We start from the raw sequence: 13,404 nt of genomic DNA, 5'->3' as shown, positions 1-13,404 counted from the left end.
TAGCTGTAACCGAATACATGGTCTAGAAGCAGAATTTCCTCGTTACAGGAAGATCCTGCTACCAAAGAGACTGGCCGATACACCTGAAAGACGTCCAAGACATCGGAGGCCGTGGCCAGATAAGAAACGAGCCATATGACAGAGCCCAGAGACAGCAACATTGCAGCAACAATAACCCTCCAGGATGTCTTTGATCTCGCCGACTCGAGGTGGATTGCTGTGATTTCCTTTCCTGGTAGCGAACTTGCAGCAGACTTCTCACGTTGGACAAGTGCGGTACTACAGGCACAGTTGTCGCCGGAACGCAGTTGCGAGGCTCCATCTTTGTAGTATTTCAGGAAGGACCGGGCCGCGAAGCCAATAAACAATAGTGCAAGCAACCAGCTCAATTTGGAGTCAGTGATCATCGTCACAGGTGCAATATTAGGAGTATCATTGTGATTGACATCGTCGATAGCGACGGCTTGCGCCAATCGGTGACGGTGTAGTATAGGGGCACCAGACGCCATGTAACCCCAATATTGATCTTGAGATAAGGCACGGATCTTCGGCAGCTGTCGGGCGACAGCAGTGCCTCTTGAGTCGAGAAATGGCGTGAGCTTCGCCTTTTAGATGCTTGGTACAAGTGGAAGATCCGTCGCACATGCGATACCTGACTGGTTTGAGATGATGGAAGGAAGGTGTCGCGGGTAAGCTATCACCCCCCGCACGTAATCTGCAACCCCAACCCCCAAACTATCCTATCTCTGCATACTTATGGCACAAGAACTCAATACCTTCGATAATTTTCTTTTGTAAGCTCATATAGCTTGACTTGTCTATCTGAATGAAAATGCAATGTTCGCTTCAAAAAATCGACGGGTTCAGAACAAAGGAAAAGCAGAGGACGGTATAGAGCCTCGCTTGAAGGAAAGACGGAGGGATTTATAGTACATATCACTTTCGAGCACTTCGATAAGCGGTGGTCTTACATGAGTAGACGCCAGGCACCAAGAATCAATGCAGCAGTACCAGTGCAGACACCCCTAGATAGTTTGTTAGCGGATTCAAGTTTAGTATAGGAGGCAAGGAAGACATACATGAGCCATTGAAGAGTAGAGAACTTGACAGCTTCCACACGTTCTCTCAGGCCCGCAACCTCCTGCTCAATTCTTGTCTCAGTCTCCTTTATGCGCATCTCTTGACTATTCGCTTCTTCGCGAATGCGGCCTTTCTCGAGGTTGAGGTCAAGACGAACCGAAGCCTGCGTACGCCCGATCTCATCCCTTAGGCGTGAGTTGAGTTTTGCTAGATCGGCGGCTATCTTTTCGTGTGACGAGCGAGTGAGCTGGGCTTCCGTCGAGTCTGCGTTGAGCAATTCCGAGCGGAGTTTGGCAAAATCGACCTTTTGCGTATAGGCTGATCGTTCGGTGTCTGGATTGAAGCAGTCAGTATCGATCTCCATGGTAAATCACCGTGACAGGCGCCCACCTTCCCTCAAAACCATCGTCCGAGTCAAGTTCTGGATCGACTCTTGAATAACATCATTGAGGACCCGCATCATCGCAACAGCCTGCTCCTCACTAAACCCCTCATCCTTGAGCCGTTGGACAAACTTGAGCGTGTCGAAATGATGATCTCGCTCCCGCGGTGCAGAAGCATGGAATGCTCGGCGAGCAGGGTTGAAAGTCGCAACGTAGACACCGTTATACCGAATGGAATTCTCAATAGCTTGTGGATCTTGGGTTTTGGTGATGATAAATGTTGACCGCGGGAAACGCCTTGCGATCGAGCTTGAAGTGGCGCTTTCCCGGGATACTGTAGAGAAGGGCGCAGAGGATTGTGTGTTAGATGAGGATCGTCTATGCCATGTTGAAGATGACCACCCGTGTGCGTAGTGCTTCTGTGACTTCCCTACGGGAAGAGGCGCCGACTGTGAAGCTGTGAGACTCGTTCGACCGGAGGAACCGTTCCACGTCAGGCGGGGAAGAATGGAACGCGGGACTTCAGCGACGGATTTTTGCGAAGCCATATTTGCAGCGTATCTGTGTCGGCGATGGGAGCAGAAGGAATGGAATACGCCTAAGTAGCCTGCGCCAGGTGCGACTCGTGAATGTGTTCTAGATTGACTGATGAAATGATGAGACTCCCCGGATTCTTCCAAGGCGCATTCCGGGGATGACTAAGCGCAGGCACATTTCCCGCGGACTGGCCCCTCGAGAAGTAATGAAGTATGAGGACAGGTTCACTGCCTGAGACAATTTTGGCCTGCGTGATGATATCGACTCATGGATCTCTATAACTACTAAGTTTGTGCCTAGCTATGGCCGAGTACTAGAATTTGTGAAGTGTTGTGGCAAGGTAAGCGCAGTGTCCCATATGTCGGGAAAGTATTATCCGCTATTAATTGTATGCTAAAAGCTCATTCAGGCGCGTTGAGTATGTATCGTCTATAGTTGGAACAGCTCTCGGAGCTGCTTCATGCAATCATCAGGGTTCTCAACACAGTGTCCAATCGTCCGAGAGTCGCTGAAAATCTCGAAATCGTTACCGCCCTCGAAACACTTGTCGCCAAAGAAGTGAATGTTCTTGTATTCGATACCGGACAGCTCCTTCTCAGCTTCAATGTGTCGGAGACAGTAGGTCTTGTCCCAGCCAGTGGGGAAGACGTCAAAGGAAATTTGGCCTCCGATAGAGTAGCTGAGACCATACTCGGGGAAGTTCTTCTTCAGGGCTTCGACAAACGGCTTCCTGATGTTGTGGACCTTGTCGTACCTGCAATTACTGTTAGTCGCCAACTATAACATATGTTCAAATATCTCACTCTTCAAACTCAATTCTCTCCTCATGCGAAGCGTTTCTGCCGATAGGGCTGACGTTGATCATTCCGTTACGAAACTCGAGGAAAGTACCGCGCTTCTTGGGAATCTCCAAGTCCGCAATATATCTGAGGATGAAGTTGACCAGCTTCTGGTACTTCTCCTCTCCAATCCATTGAATGAAGCTGTTGCCGGTCAAAGACTTTCCGAGACGGTAGGCTGTCAACCCGTTCTCCGCGAAGTTGAAGTCAAAGAGAGAGGTACAGTCGACGCTTGCAGTACCGAGTTGTTCTTGTTGCTTTTTGAAGTCGGATCCGCCAACCTTTATGGTAATTAGAGCTGCTGTCTGTGTTATGAGATGGTATGAGACTGACAGAGCCGATAGCGCACTTTTGCCGCAATTGAGAGAGGACTTGGAGCATTTCATCTGTAACAGACTGTAATCGCAGAACAGTTAGCCAGGTTTATTCAGGACGCAGGTTATGCAGCCCCTACCCTCCTTGCAGGCGTCAAGGTATTGTCGACATCGAACAGGCAGATTGTGTCCTTCAAAGGACGGTTCTCCAGAGCTGGAAATACAGCGGCTCCAACGGTAGACATGGCGGGGGTAAGCAAGGCGAGAACTATGAGCGAGACAAGGTCTGAACTTCGAGGAACGAGCGAACTTGAACAGGAGAAGAAAACCCAAGTCAATTGAGGACCTGCAAGAGGAGCAAGCTAAGGACAGTACAAATGCAGCACACTAGCACAGTAACAATGTGTCCTGACCGCTTGCGGTTGGACGAGGGGCAAAGCGGGCCTGGACAAAACTAAGGGGAGGCGGTCAACAAGAATCTCCGGCCTAGATCATCGTGGGTCTGTTATCGCTTTATCGATAAGCTGATAACAATGGGTCAGTGTCCACCGTCCAAGCGTCGCTTGTATACAGAGTATGTAGATCTGGAGGGGAAGTCGGCTTGATACGAGGGGTATTACGAAGCCTATTATGGCCTAGCAGTGGGTATTTTGTACAGACCTGGGATTGCCAATAGACCTCGTCAATCCTAAAAAAGCTGCTATTCAGAAGCCAATAACATGCAGTAAAGCTGCCGGAGAACATGTATCTAGTCGCATAGATTCTAGCTTAGTGCTTACATTGTTCATTGATGGCAGATGACCCAGAAGGCAATAGAAATCTAAGATTCAGCAAACAAAGCAGAGCGCGGAATTATGGCAGTGGAGCTAGGGGGACTGAATGAGTAAAAACTGCACGAAAAAGACTGAACCTAGACCAAAAAAAGGACTAGATGAAGCGTCAAAGCTATCATAAGCCTAGTCCGACGGATATACTGCATGCATCGATGACTGAGCTGAACTTAGAGACAACGCGAGATCTATCGATGCAAATCTACCCATCCGCTGTCTCTGCATACTCCCTCGCCCACTCTTCTATTTCTTGATCATAAGCGTCCGCTAGAGTCTTTCTGATTTCTTGCAACTTGCCAATGAAGTTGGGGACGCAGTCCGCCAGTGCATGACCGGTATTGACGAGTAGCATGATTTCAGAATGTGTCTTGGATTTCGAACCACTTTTGCCGACCAGCATAGCCAGTCGCGCTTGGAAAGTGCGAATGTCGTCTAGGGCCGCGGAGACTTCTTTGGTCACCTTCTCCGCGAATGGAGTGTTCCAATCCGGGGGTAATACCAGGCCCTTTCTGCTTGACCAAGAGCCTGATATCTGGCCATATGAGTCAAATTCCTGAATGTCGCTGATCACCTCGGCTTCGTCGAGGTTTTGGGTTACAGTTGCGCCGGATCTCCGTTTGGAGTGAGCACAAATCGAGGTATTGCAGCGCGAAGAAAATGCCTAGCGAGATTATGAGGTACATATAGCTGCTGCGTAACTAAGCCGCTTCTCATGCGTTGCAGAACACGAGGATCGAGAATCGGGACTTGATCCCAAAAATTGTTCATGGCTGTAATGACTGTGTTGATTCCGTCGTTTCCCAATTGCAGGGAGTTTGTGCCATTCAAGAAGGCTTCAAGAATTTTTTCCATGGTGACATCGTTCTCGATGCAGAGCCGAAGGTACTCCTTCAATTCCTCCACACCTCTCTTGTGGGGTGTTCCCCCTGGACTCTCGACGGTTCGGCGCATGAGTTGCAGGTCTTCGGTAGTGTTGCCAGCATGTGGTCCAGCAGCCTGTCCATCGGGACTGTTGGAAGATATTGTGATATTGGGAAGCCTGAAGAGTGCAAGGCTTGCAGAGTAATTGTGAGTTTATTATCCGAGAGTTTAACTGAAACATTAGCTATCAGTATATTCTCTAGCCTTGTTGGTGTTCGTGTATAATTTACAGACTAACGATAAATCGAAGCTCATTAAGAGTAAGAATGAAGAGAAGTCTGATTGGACGGAAGGGTCTGGTTGAATGTGGTATTGACTAGAGGGACGGTCTTGTGTCAGTATGCCATTTTGAGTTGTGGAGGATATAGGATGAGGACTTACAGTCTGTATAGGCAGATGGCAATGTATAGGCAGATGGCAAGGAGAGACCCAAAGGTCAAAGGTCAATTTAGGTGACTGAGCCCGGAAACCATCTCAGGTTGTTGAGTGAAGATGGTATTGAAAGGAGAGGTGTAGGGAGTCAAGGAGACTTGAGTATCAGCTGGAAAGTTGGAGCTCAACAACTAGATGTTGAAATGGATGTAGTGTGAGGAAGACAATGAAGGTGAGGCAAGTAACCTGAGCCTCGACAACTGATTTTGATAATAGTGTTAAATCGTTGCATTTCAGTATGAAGAGTGCAGATAGGGTATGGAGAGAGAGGTTGAAGTGAGAGCAATAAGATCAGATGACCTAAACTGTTGCAGAACTAGAGCTGCATCTCCGGGAGTGAGGTAATGGTAAAGATGGTTAAGAGAGGCGAATAAATGGAGAAAGAAGTGAAGAATCGATGTGTGAGTGAGTTCCGGGGCGTACAATCGCCAGGTTCAGTTAGGGGCTTATTCGAAAGTACCTACTTACTGGTATTTATCGTCGACTGAAATGCAGGTATTGCAGAAGCATTGTAATGTAATACTTTAGCAGCACGCAATTGGTTGGAAAGCTGGCAAGAGGCTATTCCTGATCATGTCCAATGGCGAGTGCTTCTTTCTCAGATTTATCTGACATTTCGATCGCAGAATACTGCTTCTGCCAATCCTCAGCACGGCACCCGCTGGATCTATGAAATACTCGCGTCTAATTGGTTTTCCTATGGAGGGGGGAAATGCTGGCTGGTGTGTATACAGGTTCTACCTCGGGGTAGTTGACCTGCTTCTAGATTATTGCAATTCTCTAGAGTTTTTGTTATTGCGCCAGCGTTATCCGGCACGGATACCCATCAGCCGGATGTGACCCAGCCTTCTCGGACTGATATGCCCTCTCCCCATGAACAGTCTTGATCTGGTTCCCAGTAAGACCCGTCCATCGGGCAAGCTTCGTCAGAGACCCCTCGCTCGTCGCCTGCAGCGCATCCCACTCATCATACGCAGGCTTGATATCAAACATCCTCGCCGTCATGATAAGAACGGTACGCATCTCATTATACACTAATGTCTGTCCTATACAGTTGCGCGGACCTTGCTCAAAGGGTCGCCAGGCTGCTGGGTGTGGATACAGTTCGTGCCACGGCTCTACGAGGAACCGCTCCGGTAAGAATTCCTCTGCTCTCGGCCAAATACGTGGGTTCTTTTGCACAGACGGATGGATGATTTCGGCGCCTATATCGCCATCGAGAGGGTATATGTTACCGTGGCGGTCAGTGAGGGTGGCGGAGTCGTTACGGCCCTGGCGGGAAGTTGAGGCCGGAGGAAAGATTCGGAGGATTTCTTTTATGACGGCCAATGTATAGGGGCATTGATTTAGAATGGCGGGGTTAGCCTTGAGGATATCTGCCGCGGCAGAGGTGTCGGTTCCAAAGACGCGGTCGTGCTCTTGTCGTACCTGAGATAGAGCTTCAGGATGCTTCGAAAGCATGTGGTATACATAGACAATGCTGCTGGAGGTGGTGTCGTTTCCAGCAAATAAGAAGAGACGAATCTGATGGCTCGCATATTTGGCAAAGACGTCGTCTAGCTTATCAGTCCCTCCTGTCTTTTGGGGGTTCTCGGCTAGATATGCCTCGAGGGCTAGCGCAATGACAGACTTGACGCGTTTAGACGTCGAACCCTTCGAGCGTTTGTCTTGTTGCACTTCTGCAAATCGCTTTTTTAGTTCCCTACGGATGCATCGATCCAATACCCATCCGTAGTATTTCTGGACAAAAGGCCGAAGAGGGTTACCCAAAATGCGCGGATCCCAGAACGAATGCCATGAGGTGATGGTGTTTAGCGCATGTACCAATTCGTTGTCTTGTCGTTGATAATTCGCAGCCATATCCCTGAAATCATTAGTACTGGTCATTAAAGTAGCGATATATCTTACAAAGTAACATGAAGTATGACATCCATCGTCAACCTCGTCGTTAGACTGTCAAGCTGGACAATCCCCGAGCCGACCTTCTCACGCAATACATCACAAAAGACCTGGACAGAATCCACGACGGCAGGCACCTGATCCATGATATTCCCGGCACTAAACCCAGGATTGAACACTGAGCGCCACTTCTTCCACTCCGCATCATTCATAGCAACCAGACTCGGTCCCCCAGTAATTGGAAGCAATCTCCCAGGCATGATATCGGACTTGGGCAGATTATGCTTGCTCGCGACCTGCACCGCGACATCCGGGTCAGAGACCATGTATATCGCAAAATCCACAGGCCAGACATCGACTAAGAATACATCTGTGTCGGCAAAGTCCTTGCACAACTCATGTACAGCCAGAAGCACATTGGCGTCGGCTGGTAGACGATCCGCGTATTTTTGAAGGACCAGGAGGTGTCCAGTTAACCAGCTCCATCCTTCTGGCATGCGCTGATATCGTTAGCTCTGGAGGAAAAACAGAAAGAGACTCGGGTACGTACAACACCTTGCTTTCGAAGCTCATTGATCTTGCGACGGTGTTGGACGAGACAGTATAGACCGTACCCAACGGCGGTCAGAAAGGGTACACTGAGTGTGACGATGAGGTTGGCGATTGTCATGACAGCTCAGTTTCTCAGCCCTGCCTTTAATATCGCACGCCTCCAGGTTATCCCATTGAGTGATTGCCCAAAATTGAACCAGCGTTGAGCCTTGGTTGTTATTGTTGACGATCGGAGCTGGAGGATAAAGTGAGTGGAGCAGTCCAATGCGTGCCAAACAGGACTAACCCATTACGGAGCACTTATCAGCCCAGCAGCTCTTCAGCTCTCAGCCCAGCTTCCTCTTCCACTCTTCAACAAGTATCACGGCCTTGATAACTTTTCACTATGTCTGACCCAGAAAAAACCTTCGACAGCATCATCAACTTTCGCGATGCCGGTCAAACAGTCAACAAGTTCGCTGGAAAGAAGTACTACTAGTCTTCACATTCCGATCAGATATAGTGCCAGCGCTTACCAGACGTACATAGGCTCCTAAAAGAGGGCGTTCTCTTCCGGAGTGCGCGGGTAACTTGGATACCCGAAGGATAATACCGCACGAGTCTATGCTGACGGGCGCTGGATTCTAGCTTGATGAGGCATCCGATGCAGATATTCGCCGGTTAACAGGGGACTTGCATATCTCTACTATCATTGATCTGCGCTCTACGTGTGTACTTCTTGAGGGCCTAACTAATTTAGACTACGTATGCTGAAAGTATGCAGGACAGAGCATCAAATGGCCATCAAGAAGTACAAGCGCGCCCATGGCCTCCCAACCACCACCCCAGATGCCGAACCCCGGGACGAGGAGGGCTACATCCACCTCCCCTCGCTAGAGGGAACAAATACCATGCGCCACTTGGTCAGTCTCACAGGGAAGGCCTTTGAGAGAGCACTACTATGGCGGCTAGATTGGTGGAACTTCACGTACGTTTCCCATCTCCTAAGTCATCTCGTTTTCGATGCACCAAGATGGCCATAATTAATCTGTTTGCGGGTATACAGAAGAGTCCTCGCATACATGGCAGCAGGCTACCGACAAGACGCCGTCAAAATAGTCGGCGAGCACGTAATGAAGCCCGCTGGCTTAACAGGACTAGCAATGGACACGCTTGAAGCAAGCACCGCTGAAATCAAGAGCATTTTCGACATCCTCTCATCGCCCGAAGGAGACTCAACCTCATCAGGGGTCCTAATCCACTGCACGCAGGGAAAGGACCGCACCGGACTGATCATTCTTCTCTCACTCCTTCTTACGTCTGTGGTTGACAAGGACGCAATCGCAAGCGACTACGTTCTCTCAGAGAAGGAATTAGAGAATGAGCCCGCTGGAGAGAAGGAAGAGAGGATGAGGGAGATTCGGGCGCTGGGATTGGATGAAGGGTATGCGCGGTGTCCTAAGGACTTTACGCAGCGGGTAACGGGGTTCTTGAGGGAGAGGTATGGTGGTGTGAGAGGGTACTTGGATTACGTCGGGGTTAAAGAGAGTGCCGTGGAGAGCGTGAGGAGGCGATTTTTAGCTTGAACGAGTTGGGAGGTGCTTGACAAATTTTTCTTTATAGATTGTTATAGAGCAAGCTTTCTCTGAATTCTCTATTACTTTATAGCTATACCTAAAATGTCGTAAATCATGACCCGTACTCCAAGTCCAAGGTATCAAACATCAAATCTTGTCTCAAATGCAACGCAGAAAACAAAAGTCAGAAGCACACAGAATGCCAAGAAGGAAGCTTCCAAGTCTAGACTGCGATGCCTCGATAGAAGCTGGTGTTGTGGTTGGCGTTCGGTCCGGCAGAGTCATGCGTCAAAGGCTCTTCAACCACGGGCTGCTCAGAGTGACTAGATCCAATGCGCTTCTCGCCTTGAGGAACATGGCTGCGCGTACGGACAGACGGTAGCAGGTCAATAACAAAGGAAAGGACGTAGAAGGTGAACACGAGGGCGATCACTGGGGGACAATAGTTAGCGAGGGAATTGTAGATGCGAAAATAGTATGTCACATACCCCATTCGAGAACAGCAGCGGCGTTCCTGTGGTGCGGCTGGTGCCATCCGCAGACACCAAAGCCAATGGCCAGGGCTATCTCGACGATGATGAAGAAGAGTTTGATGCCGAAGCTGGCTAACAGCACGCGGTGGTCTCGGCGGTAGAAGATACCAATGCGGAGGTACTCAATGCAGATGAGGATAGCGCTAATGAGGTATGCAATACTATAGTGATCATTAGCCTCTTGCCGGTAGAGTCTTCAAATAACGCGCAAACTTACAGGAAGAGAGCCAGGAAGCCATCGTGCAGGTTCGGGTGGCTGACGGTGTCGAAAATCGACAGCAAAATCAGACCAGCAGCACCGGCGATCGAGAAGAGAATGGAGAGAATGGCACAGCCCTTGTCGAACCATCCCTTGTTGGGAACCAGCTGTCCAGCGTGACGCAACCAGCGCTCCGAGACGAAAGCAAGATCGAGAAAGACGACCGTGACCGCACTACCGGCAATGAAGAGCGGTTGTAGACCCTGCGCGCCAACATCGGAGATGTACCTGAAAAAGTCAGACAAATTGTCGATTGTGGATTCTGGAGTCCTCGTATACGTACGCGATGGTTTGTCCTGGCTCCATGCTAGAATAAATGGGATTGCCCTGGACACACCAGGTTCCCAGCATTGCTGCAAGCATGGCTGTGGTGATCAGTTAGTACTGCGCTGATTCGTTTGTGTACGGCGTTGCATTGACGACTGACGTACCTATCCACATGCATGCTGAAATGACAGGGAAGATCCAGAATGAGACAATCCACATTTTGTCTGTGTGTATAGAATTGCGCCGCGACCAACTGCAATTGAGAACGCCCTGGGTGTAGAGTTGATGTATGGGAGAGTGTAGCAAAAGAGGTATGACGGAGGGAAGGGAGGGAGGACGGTGGTATAAAAATCAGGACAGTCGGACAGGGAGCAATTACGTATGATGGGCAGTCCTACTTACTACGGGCACAGGCTGGGCTCAGAGTCAGGGAGTCCGAATTGGTCGCGTGGGCCCGCTAGTATTAAGGCAGTGGGATTGAGCCGGATGCTGCGGAACGGCGGCTGTGGCTGGTCCAGGACGCGAATCCTCGTACCGTGTGATGATTGATCGGTTGCAAGATCCAAGGGCAGTCCCATATGATCGCCTGCATAAGCCTGAGTCGTGCCCATTGGGGCCCAGGTTAACTTGGCTGTGTTGTGCTGATCGGCAGGATGGGATGACTTCACAGGTTTGATTGCTGCCTTCGGAGCACGACGTCATCCGTGTGGCTTGGGCATCCTCGAGGTTGCACAACGGATCCGGTCTCTCGCTAACTCCGCTGGCCAAGCTGCTTTTACTTTGGAGCCTGGACCGCATCGCCTCGTGTTCTTACCCCAGACTTTTTACATTGTTGATCATTCGTCAAGATCCATGTAGATTATGCTCGGTGCCACAAAAGTATGTTCGGATTATTAGATGCTAATAAAGTTGATCCTCTATTTTAAACTCCATGCGCATGCGGCTGTGCGAGCCTCGAGTTGATCACGAGACACCGAAGTCTAACACAAAAAAGAAAAGGAAACAAAGCATCGAAATGAAAGGGCACAGAGCTGGGTAACCTTAGGGTCGAGTGATGCGTTGGCGGCTGCCTCTGCCGACCGCACGGGTAGGAGAGCTGGGTACTTTGTGTTCTATGACTTCCACCATGGAAAGCTCATCGCCACTACTGGCTGGACTGCGTTTCAGGACATTGCTGCGGTCACTCTCGCTGTCTTTGTTGCCAAGAGATTCCGGTACCATTATTGCAAGGTCGGACGGGACAAGTGATGCATGCGACGGGAACGGCACGTTCGAGTATGGCCTCTGCCCTGAGCGTGTCGAGCCGCGCTGAGGGTCGACAGGACGGTGCGAGTGCAGTTCTTGATGTGGAGGAATCCGCTGGTGATGCTCTGGATGCGAGTGGGATATTGTAGGAGGCGCAAGGAATGCGGGCGCGCGACTCGTGGAGCCAGGGTATGGAGGCTGGAGCGGAGATCGGAGTGTCGTAGTCGAGGACTGCGGACTGACAGATGAGCTTGTTGTTCTGGCCCAAGTTCCATGAACACTGGTAGCCAGAGGAAAGGGCGGAGCTGGGCCACCCCTCTGCATCTGATGACTAGTGATTGTCGATTCTGGAGCTTCTTGTAGACGCCTGCGCTCAAGTGCTTCGAGTTCGCGCTGGGTGAAAGTAACGTTCTTGTGTCCCTCGGCATGTGCACGTCGAATCCGCTCCAGTGCCTTTTCTACCAACCAGTCTTCATTATCCTTCATCGCGAGCTGGACCGCGTATGCCACGGTATCGTTCGAGTCCTCATACATGTCGTAGTCTGTGCCGTCCGTAAACGTGTCGTAGTGCCCATCGTTTTCCATCATAGATCTCCGCCATCTGTTTGCCCCGTCCCACGGGCCAGCCGATTGTTTCGATCTCAACCCATATTGTTCCTCTGCTTCACTATCCATCTCCTCAACCCGCATTGCACCATCTACCCACTGTCCTCCACGCCTCCCGCTTTGTCTCCCCAGATGTGCCCCCGGTGGTCTTCCCCATCGGGGCATACCGTAAGGAGCTCGCGGCCGACCACCTAGACCGCCTCCTCGGAAAAAGCATTCTCGATGGGCTTATCCATGAAAGCAGCGTGACCAAAGACTGTCACGCCAGTGGCTCCGATAAGCCACAGGAATGTAGAAAACGGCGAAGCCCAAAAGCCCAGGGGCACCGCGACAAGCAGCAACCCGGTGTAGAGCTGAGAGGTGTTGAATCGGGCGAAACCGAGGTCAAGGTCACGACCCTCGAGCTTTCCAATACCCCAGAGACCACCAGTCACCAAGAAGATAACAAAGAGCAGCACAGGGTTCGTCAAAAGGCTGTAGATGCTGAGCATCACGAAGATGGCAGCATAGTTGCTCGAGAAGTAGGACAGGTTGTAGTTGACACGGCTTTGGGCTTCGCCGAAGTTGGCAGGCTTCGAGACACGCTTGAAGTCAAGAAACTCGGAAATCGGGCGAAGGTTGGCAAACCGCGATCCCAAAGACTGGGAGCGAAGGCTGTTGAAGCGGTCACCGAATCGCGAGGTGATCGCGTCGATGGGAATCTGGATCGGGGACATTGTGAAGTGCAGCTACCACGATGCTGATGAGAGAAAGGTAGGAGTGAGTCTTTATGGTGTAGAAACCAAGGACACAGCGGTTGAGAGAGAACTGAGTGTTGATAAAGAGCCCGAGGAAAAGGGGTGCCTAAGCTGAAGGCCGAAAATAAATGTCAAGCTGGCAGGAACGAAAAGGGAGTTAGCCTGTTTTGGCTTCGTATCTTATCGGTATTCGCTGGTACGCCACACCACAGCCTCTTTCAGAGAGGCCCACGGGTGGTTATTGCCCCGGTGTATTTCTTGAAGGGCCGTTGGCTTAAAGATAAACAGACAATACGAGTCTCAGGAACGTGTTCACCGGTTGCAACAAGCAGATTCATGTGGCGATGTAACGGCCGGAATAGAGCTTGCTGAGCGTGGAATGTTGCCCGTCAGATCAACGCCAAGGGCTAAAGA

The 13,404-nt window shown here is 50.4% G+C and overlaps 6 protein-coding genes across 6 annotated transcripts; 1 reads left to right on the top strand and 5 right to left on the bottom strand.

Moving 5' to 3' along the window:
• Nucleotides 1-776: 776 nt before the first annotated feature.
• BDV14DRAFT_180471 (CCDC90 family protein) lies at nt 777-2,203 on the bottom strand. The gene is made up of 3 exons (XM_073769920.1): nt 1,471-2,203; nt 1,080-1,413; nt 777-1,025 (listed from the first exon to the last, which is right to left on the bottom strand). Exons 1-3 carry the CDS (start codon nt 2,009-2,011, stop codon nt 968-970), a joined length of 933 nt encoding a protein of 310 aa, XP_073624412.1. The 5' UTR covers nt 2,012-2,203; the 3' UTR covers nt 777-967.
• A 131-nt stretch (nt 2,204-2,334) lies between these two features.
• sec53 (phosphomannomutase SEC53) lies at nt 2,335-3,888 on the bottom strand. The gene is made up of 4 exons (XM_073769919.1): nt 3,294-3,888; nt 3,173-3,235; nt 2,804-3,120; nt 2,335-2,754 (listed from the first exon to the last, which is right to left on the bottom strand). Exons 1-4 carry the CDS (start codon nt 3,396-3,398, stop codon nt 2,430-2,432), a joined length of 810 nt encoding a protein of 269 aa, XP_073624411.1. The 5' UTR covers nt 3,399-3,888; the 3' UTR covers nt 2,335-2,429.
• Nucleotides 3,889-6,128: 2,240 nt separating this feature from the next.
• Nucleotides 6,129-7,905, bottom strand: BDV14DRAFT_192270 (cytochrome P450; the record flags this gene model as incomplete). The annotated part of the gene is made up of 3 exons (XM_073771609.1): nt 6,129-7,200; nt 7,245-7,735; nt 7,786-7,905. 3 exons carry the CDS (start codon nt 7,903-7,905, stop codon nt 6,129-6,131), a joined length of 1,683 nt encoding a protein of 560 aa, XP_073624410.1.
• Nucleotides 7,906-8,172: 267 nt separating this feature from the next.
• On the top strand, nt 8,173-9,352 carry ptyA (putative tyrosine/serine protein phosphatase; the record flags this gene model as incomplete). Its single annotated transcript, XM_073774359.1, has 5 exons — nt 8,173-8,255; nt 8,316-8,352; nt 8,415-8,494; nt 8,551-8,754; nt 8,833-9,352. 5 exons carry the CDS (start codon nt 8,173-8,175, stop codon nt 9,350-9,352), a joined length of 924 nt encoding a protein of 307 aa, XP_073624409.1.
• A 35-nt stretch (nt 9,353-9,387) lies between these two features.
• BDV14DRAFT_124559 (Frag1/DRAM/Sfk1 family protein) lies at nt 9,388-10,724 on the bottom strand. Its single transcript, XM_073765968.1, has 5 exons — nt 10,567-10,724; nt 10,419-10,500; nt 10,094-10,363; nt 9,832-10,037; nt 9,388-9,775 (listed from the first exon to the last, which is right to left on the bottom strand). Exons 1-5 carry the CDS (start codon nt 10,619-10,621, stop codon nt 9,567-9,569), a joined length of 822 nt encoding a protein of 273 aa, XP_073624408.1. The 5' UTR covers nt 10,622-10,724; the 3' UTR covers nt 9,388-9,566.
• Nucleotides 10,725-11,443: 719 nt separating this feature from the next.
• On the bottom strand, nt 11,444-13,204 carry BDV14DRAFT_211125 (PRA1 family protein; the record flags this gene model as incomplete). Its single annotated transcript, XM_073776035.1, has 2 exons — nt 12,517-13,204; nt 11,444-12,304 (listed from the first exon to the last, which is right to left on the bottom strand). Exons 1-2 carry the CDS (start codon nt 12,967-12,969, stop codon nt 11,444-11,446), a joined length of 1,314 nt encoding a protein of 437 aa, XP_073624407.1. The 5' UTR covers nt 12,970-13,204.
• Nucleotides 13,205-13,404: the final 200 nt, after the last annotated feature.

The sequence above is a fragment of the Aspergillus stella-maris genome (genome assembly GCF_047715825.1).
Source record: "Aspergillus stella-maris strain CBS 113639 unplaced genomic scaffold BDV14scaffold_64, whole genome shotgun sequence".
In the NCBI taxonomy this organism is placed as follows: domain Eukaryota; kingdom Fungi; phylum Ascomycota; class Eurotiomycetes; order Eurotiales; family Aspergillaceae; genus Aspergillus; species Aspergillus stella-maris.
Note: the sequence above shows the minus strand (reverse complement) of the source record. Positions and strands in the feature narration are given on the sequence as shown.